Below are 18,537 nucleotides of genomic sequence, written 5' to 3'. Positions count from 1 at the left end.
GGGGAGTCGGCAGGATGGGAGACCGTAGATAAGCACCACGGACAGCAACGCCAGGGACAGGTGAGTAGAAAGTTCCCATTCTCCGTCTGTTATCCGTGATAAACACCATGACGTATCTATAAGGGATAAGCAGGTTACCATGCTAACACCCCCATACCAATCTACCTAAATAAAGACGAGAACCACGACTTTATTGCAGGAATGGCCACAGTTTTATTTAAACGTATATATGTATACCAAAAACTCGTGGCCCAACATGCCACTCAATTGTTAAACTTAACCTTATACATATATACCCGTATAACCAGAAACCCCGATAGATCCATCCGAGAGGCCAACCATCATTCCTAACCCCCCGGCCGTAACCTCCAAACCGGCCCAGAGGACCACCTCGGCCGTGACCACCCGGCCCAAGGTGAGGGGTAACAACGTTCCATCGTTGATTACCCCTACCCAGAACCTGCGGGCCCTCCGCCCACAAGTTCCCATCCAGTCCGAAGCCACTCCCCTTGAGTGACTTCGTACCAACAAACCGACTGTCGGTACTCCCAACCTCTCAGACGGACCTATCACCCCGCTGTGACAACAACAAAATTGGCAAATCAACCTTGCATTCTCATGTATTCCTCTTTTTCTTTGTTCTTTTTTTTTTTAATTTTTTTTTTTTTTTTTTGAAAAAACCATCACTTTTCATTATTATTTTTTTTTTTTTTTTTGTTTTTGTTATAAACATATACATATACATATATCAGGGCGGGCGGGTGGGACACAACTTTCCGGCGACAAAAGGGGAGGTAAACAGTACACCCCCTCTCTTATACCTCCCCAAACTCCCCACCCCTTCCTTGCTCCCCTCCCAATCCCCTTACAGCTCCCTTCCACCAATCCTATAGCCCCATATATCCCCTATCCATGTAAACCTAATTAACCCCTTCCTAACCTGGCACCCTCCCGATCGTCATGGGGTCCGTTCACCCCTATGGGGCTCACTGCCCTTCTTGACGTATCTATAAGGGATAAGCAGGTTACCATGCTAACACCCCCATACCAATCTACCTAAATAAAGACGAGAACCACGACTTTATTGCAGGAATGGCCACAGTTTTATTTAAACGTATATATGTATACCAAAAACTCGTGGCCCAACATGCCACTCAATTGTTAAACTTAACCTTATACATATATACCCGTATAACCAGAAACCCCGATAGATCCATCCGAGAGGCCAACCATCATTCCTAACCCCCCGGCCGTAACCTCCAAACCGGCCCAGAGGACCACCTCGGCCGTGACCACCCGGCCCAAGGTGAGGGGTAACAACGTTCCATCGTTGATTACCCCTACCCAGAACCTGCGGGCCCTCCGCCCACAAGTTCCCATCCAGTCCGAAGCCACTCCCCTTGAGCGACTTCGTACCAACAAACCGACTGTCGGTACTCCCAACCTCTCAGACGGACCTATCACCCCGCCACAGACCGGCCAAGTGACACCCTTACTTGGCCCGGGCCCCCCACACCCCTAGTGCTTGCTCCAGGCCATCCCTCAAACCCAACATCCATAAATCCAGACCCACATCAGTCAGATGAACCCCATCTCTCCTCAGATACTGCTCCGTGGACTCCTCCAATTCTCTATGCCGTACCACCAACCCTCCATTCCTCGCCACAAACCTACCAATTGCCCGGTTCAGCTTGCTCCGAGCCCTATTAATACGGTCCACCGACCTACCAAAACGCCACTGCATCCGAGCTATGATGTCCGACCACACAATAACTATGCCCGGGAACGCCCTCCACAAATGTAACAGGTCCAGCTTTATGTCCCTTTTCAACTCCCTCGCCGACCTTACTCCCAAATCGTTCCCACCCACGTGCAAAATTAACACATCAGGGTCACGATCCATACGGCTATAATAAGCCACCTCTGGGCGCACTCTACCCCAAGTCATGCCCCGAATTCCGAGCCACTTTACTCGGGCTTCCGACACCGACACTCCAAGCTGCCGACCGTCACGACGCACATCCGCCCGCAACGCTCCCCAATACACATAGGAGTGCCCGAGGATCCACACAAGGCACGGACCTATAAAATACAAAAACCACGAATAAAAACAGCAACAGCACAAGAAAAATTACCACAAACCAGCAGCAAACACAAACCAGGAATCCCCCCCCACCCCTGACCCTCACCTGACCAAGTGAGGCCTAATGTACAAACGAAACCTGGAAGACTCCCACCTCCCAATCCGCCGGATACAATCCTCACTCAAACCCCACCTGGCGGCTTCCGTCGCCGCCCCTATCCGAAAGGAGTGAGACCCGTACTCACGTGGCTCCTCCCCCACCCTTGCTAAAGCCATCTTCAGCACCGCATTGAATTGGTACCGCGACAAAGCCAAGCCGTCCACATGTCTAAGAAAAACGCCAGGAAAACCGCCCCGCACCTTTAAAAACTCAGACACTTGTGCCACTGGGCACAACTGGTGCCCCGGTAAAGCAAACAACACTATTAAGCGCCCCCGACCCCTCTGATCCGTCTTTGAAAAGCGAAGGCGACATTCCACTCTGTCCTCCCCCAGCATTACATCCTCTAACAGCAAACCACCCATCGCTTGCTTGGTCTGGCTGACCAATTCACCAATGCGAAAGGCCCCAAAAAACGCCAATACAAAAGCTACTGAAAACAACACCCTCTCATAAGAAGACGAACACAATTCCCCCAAACACCCCACTAAACGAACCAACAATGGCAATGACACTGGCCGCCTCATGTCACGCGACTGGGCCCCCTTTCGAAAACCTTTCATTGCCTGCCGCACCAGAAAATCCTTAGTCGCGTCCCGAACCCCTTGCATCTGAAACAAGAAGGCCAATGCCGCCAACTTGCCACCAATCACCGAAACGGACCGACCTGCCGAATAATCCCCACTAATTAACATCAGGACCCCCAACACTCGGCCCTTGTAACCCGACTCCAAAAATTCCCCTCTCTCCAACTCCGCCCAAGCTTGCCACACCGCCTGATATCGGCACCAAGTAGCCTCAGACACCGATCTCCTAATTCCCTCAAATGCTATACCGATGCCAGGTCCCACAGCCATTCCGGGCAAGGTTCTCCATCCGCGTCCGCTCCCGGCACCAGCTTCCTGAACCTGCAAAACTGAAACCGAGATAGCGCATCAGCCACCTCATTCCGAATCCCTGGCACGTGCCGAGCCACCACGCAAATGTTCAACTCCAAGCATCGCAACACCAGGTGCCTTAAATACCCCACAACCGGTGGGGATTTTGCCGACAGTGCATTGATGGAATGCACCACCGCCATGTTGTCACAATGCAAGCAAACCCTTCTTCCGGAAAAAACGGGGCCCCACAACTCGATCGCCACAATGATGGGAAACAATTCCAGGAGCGCCAAATTCCTCACCAAACCTGCTTCCACCCAAAGCCGTGGCCACTTTCCCACACACCAGCGCGTCTGAAAAATTGCCCCAAAACCTGTCGCTCCAGCCGCATCAGTATACAACTCCAACTGGCTATTGGACAATGCCTCGCTCATCCAAAGAGTCCGACCGTTGTTCCGGTCCAAGAACTCCTCCCAAACCAACAAATCCCCTTTCATCACTTTGGTCACTCTGACAAAGTGATTTGGAGCTTTTACCCCCGCGGTTGCGCTCGCCAGTCTCCTATTAAATATCCGCCCCATCGGCATAATGCGACAAGCGAAATTCAATTTTCCGAGCACTGACTGCAAATCCCGCAACCGCACCTTCTTGGCCTGAGACAAAAACCGCACCGACGCCTTCAAATCCAAAAGCTTCCCCTCCGGCAACCGGCATTCCATCGCCAGTGTATCAATTTCGATACCTAAGAAACATAGGGCCGTCACCGGCCCTTCTGTTTTTCCTTTTGCCAACGGAATACCCAGACTCCGCGCGATCCGCTCTAACGTAAACAACAACAAGGAGCAAACCGAAGAGCCCGCCGGACCCACGCAAAAGAAGTCATCCAAATAGTGAATCACTGAATGGACTCCTGCCACCTCCTTGACTACCCATTCCACAAACGTACTGAATGCCTCAAAATAAGCACACGAAATGGAACAGCCCATCGGCAGGCAACGATCCACATAGTATTCACCATCCCACATACACCCTAAGAGATGAAGGCTCTCTGGATGCACCGGGAGTAAACGAAAAGCTGCTTCTACATCCGCCTTTGCCATCAGTGCCCCCCGCCCCGCAACCCTTACCAGCTCCAAGGCCCTATCAAACGATACATAACATACCGCCGACAACTCTGGTGATATCCCATCATTTACCGACAATCCCGCCGGATAAGATAAATGATGAATGAGCCGAAATTTGTTCGGCTCCTTCTTAGGTACCACCCCTAGGGGGGAAATCCGTAAGTTGGAGAATGGCGGGTCCTGGAAGGGGCCCGCCATCCTCCCCAACTCCACCTCCTTCTGCAGCTTTTCCTTCACCACCGCCGTATGTTCTTTTGCGGACCTCAAGTTTCCCGGGCGAAACACCGGCGCCTCAGATTCAAACGGAATCCGAAAGCCCTCCGTAAAACCACGTTCCAACAACTCCGCCGCCCTAACATCCGGGTATCTATTTAAATAGGGAAGCATCGCCTCTACCCTCACTGGCGTCCTCCCTTTTTCCAGACCCCTCCCCCGCCTTTCCTTTTCCTTTCTTGAAGCACCTGGCCAGAGGGTGGGACCCTCCACATCCGGAACACTCATGTTTGAACCGACAAGAGGCCCCGAACTTACACTGTCCCTCGTTATATTGCCAACAAGCCCCTTTTTTCTGTCCAGCCGAGGACCCGCCACTCGCACCCGGGCTCCCGGCACCCCCTCGAAAGGGCTGAGCCGGAGCCGTCATTAACCGCATCCACAAAGAAATGTCCTTGTGGTCCCACTGGACACCCGGCCGCAGAGCCTTCCGTTGCCGGAACTGCTCATCATATCTCAACCACCCTAAACCGCCGTACACTCTATACGCTTCCCCTATCGCGTCCATATATCCAAATAGGGCGGAACAATGCTCCGGCTCCTTTTCCCCGATCACGCTGGCTAAGATCGCAAAGGCCTGTAGCCAGTTAGTAAACGTCCTCGGGATCAACCGATACCTCCGTTTTTCCTCATCCTCTTTCTCCTTTTTTGTGTCACTGGGTTTCACCTTATCCAAATTAAACTTCTCCAAAGGAAGCAGGGAAAAAATTTCCACGTACTCCCCTTTCCAAATCTTTTCCCTCACCTCCTTTTTTAAATGAACCCCTAACTGACCTTCAAAACACACATAAATTTCACTACGCGCCCTATCATCCAAACGCACAACCTCATCCTCCTTTTCTTTTTCCTTTTCCACCTCCTTACTCGCACCCACGTCAGCTGCCCCTCCAGCCGCCTGTCCCGTACCTACCGCCGAGGTAGGATCCCGTGTCGCAACCTCGCGCACCGTCGCCTCCGTCTGCACCACCTCCGTGGGGCCCACCCACGCCCCCACCGGGGCCCCAGGCCCAGTCCGACTAACCCGTTCCGCAGACAACCCCTGCAACACCCCCAAAAGCTCCCCCCAAAACTCCGGGCCCGGCAAACCAGACTGACCGACCGCCCCCACTCCCTGCGCGACGCGTCCCGCAACGGAACCCCCGCCCCCGCCCGCGCTACCCACAGAATACAACATTTCTGACGTCCGCTCACCAGGCTGCCGTTGCACCGACTCCGGAACAGCCGTGCCACGATCTTCCTGCTGCCGCTCTGTCCGACCTGCCGCTGCCGTTGCTCCTTCTTCCTCGCCGGATTCCGACGAGCTGGCGAAATCCTCAGGGGGGACCAGCGAGGGGACAGCACGCACCTGGTGGCCGTCAACCCCCACGGTCACCGCACCCTGCTCGTCCGGGCGACTCCTGCTGGACCTCTTCCTCTTTGCCCGCCGTGGCGCCCTGCCGCCGTCCTTCCTTGCTGACATCATGACAGACTGCTGCGCCGCTACTTCTCCTGTCGCTCTCAGTGGGCTCCCTCCCTGCCGACTGCAGGAAGGCCGTGCAGAACTTGACCTTCGCTGGGAACACCCCCCAGCCCGATCCTCGCTGGGGGGGACCGTGATTATAGATCTCATCCCCGCCTGCGGGCCACTGTAACCCTCCTCTGATCTCCCCACGTCGCCGCTCCCATCCGCTCCAGCCCTCCGTCCTGTGTCTCTCCCCTGCGGCCTGCAGGGAGTCTCATCCGACCGTCTGGAACGCCGAGCGCCACCCCCAGCCGGCACATCACTGGGGGCTGCTGTGATCATCGCTCCGGTCTGCGGCTGGGCAGGCCGCGGACCGGAAGTGGGCCTCGCCGAGGCTCCGCCCACCCCCGACCCGCGGGATCTCCGACGAGGATTCCTCCCGGTGGCCGGCAGCTCCCCTGGGTAAGTAGAAGGGTTCCGCCTCCCCGGAGGGTCCCCGCAGGGGCTCCTTGACCTCATTCTCCCCCTCCAGCTGGGGGAGTAGCGCTCCGGCGGTCGCGCCCGCCGAGCACGTAGCAACAGGCCGGGCGCAGGAGCAGCAGGCAGCGCCACTCCAGGGCCACAGACCGCCGCCAGCTGCTGCCGCAGAGCATCCACCCCGACTACCTCGGAGGCCCCACGCACCATCTCAAGCAGCTCAGCCAAGGCAGCCATGGCAGCAGGCAGCACAGACGTCCTGGGGACACAACTTTCCGGCGACAAAAGGGGAGGTAAACAGTACACCCCCTCTCTTATACCTCCCCAAACTCCCCACCCCTTCCTTGCTCCCCTCCCAATCCCCTTACAGCTCCCTTCCACCAATCCTATAGCCCCATATATCCCCTATCCATGTAAACCAAATTAACCCCTTCCTAACCTGGCACCCTCCCGATCGTCATGGGGTCCGTTCACCCCTATGGGGCTCACTGCCCTTCTTAAACACGGCACACGGAGGGCAATATGCACCTTTGACACGTCCGTGAAAAACGTGCGTGATTTTCACGGATGTGTGAAGGAGGCCTAAAGTAGGAAAAGAGACCTTGATTTCAATGATGTATCACTTAGATAACTGAGTGCAGTAGTTGTAACACAATCAGAGTTATTAGAGCAGAACTCAGAAAGCCAATCTAGCTCATACTACTGCTCTCTCTGTATACTGTATAGTGACAATGAGCTCCTTATCACAAGAGAGAGCATGGTTGGACAACTGCTCATGAGCCCTGTACCCAGCAGTGATAATCACCTGGTGATAAAACCTTATTATAAGTAAATGTGTCGCCCGCCGCTCCCAGGGACATCCATCCACCTGCAGGGACGCCGCGGGGTCTCCATTTGTTTGTATCTCTGGTCACAGGTATGTCAGGTTTATTTACATTTGAGTCGTGACGCCACTCACGGTTTGCGGTCAGGGTTATGGGTGACCGCCACTGCAGGTTTAACGAGTGTCTGGGGCTGATGGTTAACGAGTGTCTGGGGCTGATGGTGGCTGCAGTCGCATGGTGTGGCCTCCCGTGAGTGAGGCTGGCCCCAGGGGCTCGGGTGTGTGGGACAACAGGTCGCAGAATAACTCAGTCGCAGTCCAGAAAGTCTTTCAACTTGTTTACTCACGTTCAGGTGGTTTTGTGAGGTAACTCGGGCGATGCTGAGATAAACCAGTAGAGAACCAGGTCATGCAGCTTGTGGTGCAGAGCCAGGCCCCATAAACAGGCGTGCTCTGAAGCATTGGAGAGCAGGCCCCATAAACAGGCGTGCTCTGAAGCGTTGGAGAGCAGGTCCCATAAACAGGCGTGTTCTGGAGGTTGGTACCACTGAGGTAAGTTTTTACACTGCGAGAGTTTGTGGCTATGCTAGTTCATAACCTGTGGTCCATTTTTGTTAAAGTGTACATAACCTGGTGCAAAAAAGGAAAACTCGAACAGTTCACACAAAAGTTCTTGTGGGCGCATTTCTCTTAAACGTTACTAACTGTAAACAAGTCAAACATTCTTAAACTAAGCAGGTTCTTTGTAGAAACATTCTAGCTTACACAGATTTTCTCCTTTCAAGACCAGGGCTCATGTTTTCAGTGCTCTGGTACCTGAAGGTTGGGCTTGGAGTATCCCCTGGTGGCGATAGCAGTGGGGACCTGGGTGGAGCAGTGGGGTTGGAGCCTGGGCTCACCAAGGTTTCCTTTGGACGTTGCACCACGTCCAAGGCAAACCAGCCTCTTTCTCCCTTATGCCTGGTGAACTCAACCACATCCCCCATATGCAAATCACGACCAGGGTGACCCCTTGGCAATTGCGACTGCACGTACCGCCTGGAGACAAAGATTCCCTCCTTCACTCCTGCCTCCACAATAAAACCATATCCTGTGCGACAGTTATATTCTTCCACTACCCCACGGTGGAGGGGTGCCTGGCCCGCCGCAGGGACTGACTTTCCTGCAGGTCCCTGGCCTCCACTTGCTCTTTCTCTGGGGTGGGCTTCACAAAGGGGTGCCTGGCTCTCACACGATGCCGTCCCCTGCTGGCTGATCGCCGCATCACCTCCACCTGATCATCAGCAGGTAACCAGGTTACATACATACTGGGACTGTATGCAACCAGGTCTTCCTCCCTAGCAGGGGGTGCTACATCCTCCTCCGATCGTTGGGGGGACAGCAGCGCGACCTCAGGGCCTCGGTTTCTCGCAAAGGGTGCTGCGACCTCCTGCGGTCGGTTAGGGAACAGCAGTAATGAATGTAAGTCCTCTTCTCCCTCCCTGGCGGAGGGTGCTGCGACCTCTTCCGGTCTTTGGGGGAACAGCAGCGCAAGCTCCTGGCCTCCCTCTCTCGCAGAGGGTGCTGCGTCCTCCTCCAGTCAGTTGGGGTGCAGCTCTGGGGACGAGCTCTCATCAGCCTGGCAGGACAGTGAATCCCTCTCCAGCGGAGAGGGTGCTGTGACCGCTTCTGGTCGGGGTAGCAGTTTGCGGCCCAAGGCAAAGGCTTCTATTCTCCCTCTGGCTGAGGGGACACTGTGCCCACTTCAGATCAGGGCGCAGGTGCTGGTTCCTCAGTCAGCGACTGGGGCGCTGTGACCAGAGGCATTGCGGCCTGGTCTGGTCTAGCCATGACAGGAGGCGTTGACAGGAGGCGTTGTGGCCTGGTCTGGTCTGGCCGGGACAGGAGGCGTTGCGGCCTGGTCTGGTTTGGCCGGGACAGGAGGCGTTGCGGCCTGGTCTGGTCTGGCCGTGGATGTCACTGCTGGTGTTGCATCGGGGATCGCACCGGACATCACATCAGACGTCGCATCGGGCATCGCATCAGGCATCGCACTGGACATCGCATCAGGTGTCACACCAGACATCGCATCAGGCACCGCATCGGACGTCGCACCAGACGTCGCACCAGCGTCGGATGTTAATGCCGGTGGAATCAGCACACCAGGTGGGCCAGGGGCAGTTGTAGACTCACTCAGATCCGTGCTTGAGACATCCCATAGCATGGTCAACACTGCTGACAACGACTCTAGCTGAGCTTGGGTGGTACCTCCAAGCGGGCCTCGCTGCACCAACAACCGCAGGTTCTTTATTGCCGTGATCATCTCTTTCTTCCAAGCGGCTATCTGTTTTCTGCTCCGCTCTTCCACACAGTCGGCAATTCTCCCCACCTCTGCCTCCAGCTCCTCTGCGGTCATAGGCCGGGTCCAACCCCGCTTTGCCTGGTCACCTCTTGCAGACGCCATCCTCTCTCTGTCACTGTTCACCAGGTTGTCACCACACCTCAGTCCTAGTTTCGTTTTTGCTCGTTCTGCTCCCTCTGGACTGGGACGTCACCACAGTCCAGGGGCAGATCCGCCCCCATCTTCTCGGGTCACTCTCTCAGAGCGCTCTAGTGATTCTGGGTCAGCCACACCTTTTCGTGGGCAGTTACTCTTCTTCTGCGCGGGCTACAGCTTCCAACTTCGAGTGCTTTTAACATCAACAAAATGGCGGCGATCCAAATTTTCTGAACGGACCGCTAAGGCGCACTGTCACCTGTCTTAACAGGTCTAGTCCTTATCCTGTTCATGACACCAGGAAAGTGTGTCGCCCACCGCTCCCAGGGACACCCAACCACCTGCAGGGACGCCACGGGGTCTCCACTTGTTGGTATCTCTGGTCACAGGTATGTCACGTTTATTTACATGGGAGTCGTGACGCCACTCACGGTTTGCGGTCAGGGTTATGGGTGACCGCCACTGCAGGTTTAACGAGCGTCTGGGGCTGATGGTGGCTGCAGTTGGATGGCGTGGCCTCCCATGAGTGAGGCTGGCCCCAAGGGGTCGGGTGTGTGAGACAACAGGTCGCAGAATAACTCAGTCGCAGTCCAGTCCTTGTTTACTCACGTTCAGCTGCTTTTGTGAGGTAACCCGGGCGATGCTGAGATAAACCAGTAGAGAACCAGGTATCCTTTGGGCTGGTATAAGGGTAGCCGTTAGCTCGCCTTCCTAGCACTTCTTGTTTCAGGCAACCCCTGACTTAAAGTAACGTGGGATTCATTCAGGGAAGTCGCAACGGCCTTTTCTCCCCTTTCTGGCCCGTTTGCTGGCAGCGTGGACCAAGGAAGATGGCTCCAGGCTCGATCCTCCTTATGGGCCCCCTCGTTGCTGCTGATGCTCGGACTCTGTTTTTGGTTGGTAAGGAACCTCTAGTCCCTCCACCTGCAGGATTTAGCAGATCACTAAATGGATGTCTGGCTCTAGGGACCTGTTCCCCATGCGTGCCAAGTTACCAGGAGGCCCCATTCTCAACTGCCTGTCCTCGCTTCAGGTGTTTTTCAGGCTGACTGTGTGGCAACTGATCTCCCCCGCCAGCGGCTACTCCACGTGCAGGGTCTGACTAGCGTGTCCGCTCTCTTGCGTCTCCACTATCAGACAGGCTCTCCTCTCCTTCTCCTTCTTCTGACTGCCACTGAAACTCTAGCTCCCAGCCTCTCTACCGCACCCCTTGATTGGATGTGGAGGCACGCCCCCTCCTGGGTCTGCCCAGGGGTCCCCTCAAAGGTGTGGGAGACCTGGTCACTATGTGTCTGTGCGTACACACCATATTCCAGCCTTTAGGGTTACCTGGAAGTACTGCCCCAGCATGGGTGCAATACTCAGTGGTGCCTGACCAGGTCAGGGGCGCCACATAAACAACAGCACACAACTTAATAAATGGCACTTCACTGATTTCTCTGTTTTAACCCTACATCATCCTATCCTCAGATTACATAGCAAAAACCTGCTGACAGATTCCCTTTAAGTGTTCACTGAACTGGTAAAAGTATTATTATCTAATAACACAAATGTCATTTAATTAGTGCTTGTATTTTTCTTTTCATTTTATTTCCCTTTTTGTAGTTTCTTTTTTTGTGCTTTGTACAGGATAATGGCTAATGGAGGAACGATGTATATATCCATTAGAGAAAATGATGAAAGTCCAAATAACTGTCTCTCATCACATTCAGCCGCACATTTTGCTTTATCCTATTATTTCTTAGTGCATCTGAACTTATTTTAGTACAAGTTGACATGTTGTTGTTAATTTTTATATCAGTTTTCTCAGGCAGCGTCGGTCTGACTTGCCGGGGTACCAGGGAGACCCCGACCTTGTCTTTAAACTAAGCTGTCTCCGGCAGCCTGCAGGGGCTCCCCGCTGGGTGTATTAAAAGACCTGCGGTCGCGGCTCGTTAGACAGTCGGGACGCCGCTGCAGGTGATGATTCTATATACAGCAGTCAGATTATGATAGCGCCAGTAGCCTAGCTACAGGGGGGCAGAGGAAGCGGTCCTAACCTGGAGGGGCCCAACCGGAGCTTAAGAGATGCGAGCGCTGCAGGGGCAGAGCAGAAGCTCCTGCCAAGATGGTTGAGTATAGAATGTATAGGCCCCTAACAGTTTAGTGGGTGTGACCGGCTTGGATAGTGGGCGCGGTGATGTTTCTTACTGTCCACTTCACTCCCCCCCCTGTTTTCCCCCTCTGGAGGTCTTTCCCCCAGACTCCCCCCTTCTATTATAAACAACTCTATGCCCACTTGGACATAGGAGAATAATGTTTATTCCATCTGGAAACAGCGGGCTGGAATAATCGAGCTTCATTTTAAACATGCCCCATCACATGACAACTTACGTCATACCTCTCAGGAGCCCGTACATTCTAGCATGTGGGAGGAGCCGGGCAGGAGATACTGAAGGAGATGTGCCTGGTAATGAGGGAAGAGAGGGGGCATGGGGGGGTGCAGGGTGAGTGGTATATGAGGGGTCCAAACTGTGACAGAGGGGAGTTCAGGGATACAGGATGTGTGGAATATGGGGTTTCAGTGTGTTTGAGAGAGCTAATTTGGGGTACAGCCAGACTGTGAGATATGTGGGATATGGGAGTGCAGGGTGTGTGCAGCAGTTCTTGCTGCATGATGTGAGTGAAGTCCACACAGTAACCATATATCAGTAGGGATTAGGGAAAGAGGGATAGCACCAGTGAGAGAATGGGATGGGATTGGGAAAGCTGGGTGCTGAGGTGAGAGAAAGAGGCTCTTTTCCTCATCACCCAGGTTTTCTATGTTCTAATATCCATCTTGTCCTGAGCTCCCAGCTTTCAGAACATAGAAAAGCTAGGTGCTAAGGAAAAGAACTGTGTCCAGAGTAATTATACTGTACTTCAAATATCTTAGTCTGTACCGAGTATCAAGCATCAGTATCCTGTACCCCGTGTCAGTATACTGTACCCTGAGTGCCAGTGTCAGTATCCTGTACCCCGAGTGCCAGTGTCAGTATCCTGTACCCCCAGTGTCAGTATACTGTACCCTGAGTGCCAGTGTCAGTATCCTGTACCCCGAGTGCCAGTGTCAGTATCCTGTATGATGAGTGCCAGTATCAGTATCCTGTACCCCCAGTGTCAGTATACTGTACCCTGAGTGCCAGTGTCAGTATCCTGTACCCCGAGTGCCAGTGTCAGTATCCTGTATGACGAGTGCCAGTATCAGTATCCTCTACCCCCAGTGTCAGTATACTGTACCCTGAGTGCCAGTGTCAGTATCCTGTACCCCGAGTGCCAGTGTCAGTATCCTGTACCCCGAGTGCCAGTGTCAGTATCCTGTACCCCGAGTGCCAGTGTCAGTATCCTGTACCCCGAGTGCCAGTGTCAGTATCCTGTATGACGAGTGCCAGTATCAGTATCCTGTACCCCTATTGTCAGTATACTGTACCCTGAGTGCCAGTGTCAGTATCCTGTACCCCGAGTGCCAGTGTCAGTATCCTGTATGACGAGTTCCAGTATCAGTATCCTGTACCCCCAGTGTCAGTATCCTGTATGATGAGTGCCAGTATCAGTATCCTGTACCCCCAGTGTCAGTATACTGTACCCTGAGTGCCAGTGTCAGTATCCTGTACCCCGAGTGCCAGTGTCAGTATCCTGTACCCCGAGTGCCAGTGTCAGTATCCTGTACCCCGAGTGCCAGTGTCATTATCCTGTATGACGAGTGCCAGTATCAGTATCCTGTACCCCCAGTGTCAGTATACTGTACCCTGAGTGCCAGTGTCAGTATCCTGTACCCCGAGTGCCAGTGTCAGTATCCTGTATGACGAGTTCCAGTATCAGTATCCTGTACCCCCAGTGTCAGTATACTGTACCCTGAGTGCCAGTGTCAGTATCCTGTACCCCGAGTGCCAGTGTCAGTATCCTGTACCCCGAGTGCCAGTGTCAGTATCCTGTACCCCGAGTGCCAGTGTCAGTATCCTGTATCCCCAGTGTCAGTATACTGTACCCTGAGTGCCAGTGTCAGTATCCTGTATCCCCAGTGTCAGTATACTGTACCCCGAGTGCCAGTGTCAGTATCCTGTATCCCCAGTGTCAGTATACTGTACCCCGAGTGCCAGTGTCAGTATCCTGTATCCCCAGTGTCAGTATACTGTACCCCGAGTGCCAGTGTCAGTATCCTGTATCCCCAGTGTCAGTATACTGTACCCTGAGTGCCAGTGTCAGTATCCTGTATCCCCAGTGTCAGTATACTGTACCCCGAGTGCCAGTATCAGTATCCTGTATCCCCAGTGTCAGTATACTGTACCCCGAGTGCCAGTGTCAGTATCCTGTATCCCCAGTGTCAGTATACTGTACCCCGAGTGCCAGTGTCAGTATCCTGTATCCCCAGTGTCAGTATACTGTACCCCGAGTGCCAGTGTCAGTATCCTGTATCCCCAGTGTCAGTATACTGTACCCCGAGTGCCAGTGTCAGTATCCTGTATCCCCAGTGTCAGTATACTGTACCCTGAGTGCCAGTGTCAGTATCCTGTATCCCCAGTGTCAGTATACTGTACCCCGAGTGCCAGTATCAGTATCCTGTATCCCCAGTGTCAGTATACTGTACCCCGAGTGCCAGTGTCAGTATCCTGTATCCCCAGTGTCAGTATACTGTACCCCGAGTGCCAGTATCAGTATCCTGTATCCCCAGTGTCAGTATACTGTACCCCGAGTGCCAGTGTCAGTATCCTGTATCCCCAGTGTCAGTATACTGTACCCCGAGTGCCAGTGTCAGTATCCTGTATCCCCAGTGTCAGTATACTGTACCCCGAGTGCCAGTGTCAGTATCCTGTATCCCCAGTGTCAGTGTCATTATCCTGTACCCCCAGTGCAGTGTCATTATCTTAGGCTATAGGTAATTACTCTTCAGGGGGGCCTCTATATGTGATGATAGTACAGGAGAGGCCGCAATATAAATATATGTAAAAAACAACAACATAAAAAAAAGCATGATCTGCCTATAGAGCAGTATTGTCAGAATACACAGGACTAGTAAAGGGTTTATCCAACATGTAAAACTAATTTGGAAACAATAGTGATGCTTTTAAAGGGCCTCTGTCCCCACAAAATGACTGTTCACATCCAGTACAGACACTGGGGGCCGATCATTACCTGATAATTATGTAAATGTATGAAAGTGGAAAGAGAAGACAAATATTCACAAATGGAAAAGTGTATTGGAGGGTAATGCTTCACACCTTACATACTGACTCATAGGGTATTTCCCAAGTCAATTGGGACAGACCCTATATGGGTGTACAGATGGCGGCATAGGGGGATTCATTTTAGTAAATAGGGGGATTCATTTTAGTAAATAGGGGGATTCATTTTAGTAAACGTTTCCATTTTTAGATGCTGGATAACATTTTACTTCACTTGGAATATTGTTTGGCTGATGGACTCGGTGGTTATTGAGGATAAGGAATGTCCGTGTGTAAGAAATGCTGCGACTGACTGTAAATAACAGATTCTATTATTAAGTACAATAAATAAGATGCTACAAGAAATCCTGTGCTATATGCAGGGCACAATACTGTTCTCTTTTGCGCACTGTATAGTTTTCTAAACGGCGCATGTTATAGTGAGAGAAGCCGAAAAAGAACAAGTAATAAAAACGTTTATGGTAGCTATAGTGTGGACCCCTAGAGTCGTAGGCCCCTGGCACCCCAGTCCGACCCTGTTCTCCGGTTTCTCATACAAGAGGCATTACAGCTGATCTGTCATTCATTCATTTTGAGCCTATTAGTGATAATAATAAGAAAACTTAAAGATGTTGTCCAGTGCGTAATTTTTTTTCTAAAAAAAATAAACACGTTTAGCATGTTAAAAAATAAAAACAAAAAATATATTTGTTGATGCAACTCCTTAGCAATAGCAGATCTACCACTGTTTGACCGCTGCAGCCAATCAGTAACCATAGCGGTACTGAATGTGTCATCCCTGTGACCACTGATTGGCTGCAGTGATAAACATATCTGCACAAATAAAATTAGATATATCTGTACATCCAATTCTTGTCATACCATGCTCCCCTGGCAAAGACCATAAAGATTAGTAGTAAATAAAAAGGCCCATATCTCGGGATCAGTATGATGAATTTAAAAAATAACAAAAAAAACTAAATACTCCAGGGAGCAGCGGAAATAAAATGTGAGCAACATCTGGTCACTTTTGACCTGAAGATAGTTTCTCTTTAAGGGGTACGTCCAATTGTAAACTGTAAAAAGATCACCTTGGTGACCTATATAGTTATTGAATGCTTTGCTACATTAATAAGTATAGGCAAAAAGAAAAGAAAAATACATTATTAGACCCGTCAATGTTATGTGAAAGAAATAGGTATTAACTCATTTCAAAATCATATGAAATTGTAAAAAATAATTTTTGAAAGCTTGGAAATTATGACATCTACTGGCTAAAATCTGAATTTCCATGTGCCATTCACAGGAAGATGAGAAGAAAGTTGAAAGAGAACTGCGTCATTCGTGATTTCGATGGTGCTTTCCCCACTCAGAAATTACCCACCTTCCAATAAAGTCATCTCTCTTGCCAGCATCTTTGTCCCACACTGTGATGTCAATTATTCCTCCATGTTCTTCAAAAAGTTGCATGTTAAACTGCTCCCTCCACTGAGGATTCAGGGTCTTGGGAAGGGTCTATAACAAAATAAAAAAGAAAGTAAACAATGATATATGGTTTCTCCATCTTACCATATAGGTAGGGTATATCATCACTGATTAGTAGGGGATAGTAATGAGCAAGCACTTCTATGCTTGGGTGCTTGGTACTTAAATACCGAGTATAATGGAAGTCAATGAGGAGCTCGAGCATTTTTCTGGAAGGTTTTCCCCATTGACTTCCATTATATTCGGGGACTCGAGTTGCACCTATTTGACCAACCACCAGGATTTTCATATATAAACTAAAGCCAGTGCTATACTGGCGCTATCATGCGGATTCTAAACATAGCTTTAGTTGTGAGATCAGATGTATACTTTCTGAAAAATAAAGAAAGTAAAGTTTGTGAAATGCACTGTTAATTGATTGATAGCTGCAACGGAATATCTAATATGTAGGTCGGGTTTTGCTATTTATTCCCGTCCCTGTCTGCCTGCCTATCCTTCCTCCCCTGCCTTTGTTATTACAGGGGGAGGAAGGACAGGCAGGCAGACAGGGGCAGGAATAACTAACAAAACTTGACCCACCTATTAGATATTCCATTGCACCTATCATCAAATAACAGAGCATTTCACAAACTTTACTTGCCTATATTTCAGAAACTATACATCTGATCTCACTACTAAAGATATGTTTAGAATCAGCATCATAGTACCAGTATAGCACTGGCTTTAGTTTATATATGAACATCCTGGTGGTTTGTCCTCTTTAACTTCTCATTATGAGTACCGAGCATGGTAGTGCCCGCTGTGGGACCACCAACGATCCTGGTAATGAAGAGGATGTGGTGCTACAGCGAAGTTGCGTTGCTTCTTGCACAGTGGTACTATGGCCATGTGGATATGTAGGGAGCTGCATGGTGACCCTTTCATTTCAAGCTTCATTCTATGCAGTGCATCCTTGTACAGGGATAAGACAGTGATGAGTAGCAACATTACCCCAGTGATGATACCCTCCATTCTCAGAATTGATAGTGGTCCCAGAGGTCAGACGCCATGAATGGCATATCACTTTATTTGAGAATACCCCTTTATGAATGTGAACTTTTCCCCAATGTTTCTCACAAAATTGTTTCTGTCTTTAATGAAAAACTAAGGGTGGCAAACTGCTATAGAGGGGAAGACTCTGACCCCATGGTTTACAACCTCTATGCTTGTAATATCTCAAGGGGATGTACAGACTATTATTTTTTATTCTGCTGGATTTGTATGAACAAAACAATGAAAATGACCTGAAAGCTGTTCTGTAAGAAAATAATGGTTGCTGAAAATGCACTTCTTTACCTTGCTCTTGTATTTCTGATGCCCTAACCGAAATTTCACATAGGGGTCACTGAGTCCATTTGTATCCATGGCTTTCAGGTCCTGTCCCTCAATGAGGGTGATGCTTACTATCCCTCTCCACAAGTGAGATTTTCGATGTAGGTCTGTAATTCTTAAACTTTGGGTCTGAAACTACAAAGATAAAAAGAATGAAAAAAAGTCAGAGAGGAGAGGACACAAAAAGCTTCCCATGCCATGGAAATAAAATCTAAGCACAATTGGAATAAAAGCATTGGGTGCCAAGTTTTTGTGTTTGACTTCAATGCAAAGTTTGTCAGTAGAATGACCTGATCACAAGTACCAGATGGTATTCTCGTGGACCAGGCTCTAAAACTAGAAATCAGCAGGAAACAAAGTGCCAAGAAAAGGCACCCACAAAAATTTGGCACTAGAGTCTATTTCTAAAGTTGGGGTCACACGAGCATATAAAAAAAATTGGTCCCATTCTCATCCAGATAAGTGTGTTGACTTTTTCGCTTGTCACCCATGTTCAGTCCATATGATCAGTTTTTGTGTTCAGCAGCTATAAATCTTTTGCAGGACCATTTAGTTTCCCATCTTACAGAATTGTATGGCATCTGATTGTTTTTATCACATTGTACCTAATTCAGAGTCAAATTTGGAGCACACAGATTTTTTTTCTCATGTCAAATACAGCTAAGAAAAAAAAAATCAATGATCAGCACTGACTCAATGGATAACATTGTTCCAAATGCAGTCCCTGTTTGTCATAGGATTGCACTTGTCCGATTTACATGCT

The 18,537-nt window shown here is 50.5% G+C and overlaps 1 protein-coding gene across 7 annotated transcripts in view; it reads right to left on the bottom strand.

Annotated features, from left to right (window-relative positions):
• MCTP1 (multiple C2 and transmembrane domain containing 1) overlaps window positions 1-18,537 on the bottom strand; it is a 1,233,450-nt gene that overhangs the window by 652,223 nt on the left and 562,690 nt on the right. For all 7 annotated transcript variants that reach the window (XM_075325086.1, XM_075325091.1, XM_075325087.1 and 4 more), the window contains 2 exons: window positions 17,739-17,909; window positions 16,303-16,433 (listed from right to left, as the gene is read on the bottom strand). In XM_075325086.1, the coding sequence (XP_075181201.1) occupies window positions 16,303-16,433; window positions 17,739-17,909 (302 nt within the window). The remainder of the gene's footprint in view (window positions 1-16,302; window positions 16,434-17,738; window positions 17,910-18,537) is intronic.

Source organism: Anomaloglossus baeobatrachus, chromosome 1 (assembly GCF_048569485.1).
Source record: "Anomaloglossus baeobatrachus isolate aAnoBae1 chromosome 1, aAnoBae1.hap1, whole genome shotgun sequence".
Lineage (NCBI taxonomy): Eukaryota > Metazoa > Chordata > Amphibia > Anura > Aromobatidae > Anomaloglossus > Anomaloglossus baeobatrachus.
The sequence above is the reverse complement of the archived record's forward strand: the minus strand, read 5'-3'. Positions and strand labels throughout refer to the sequence as shown.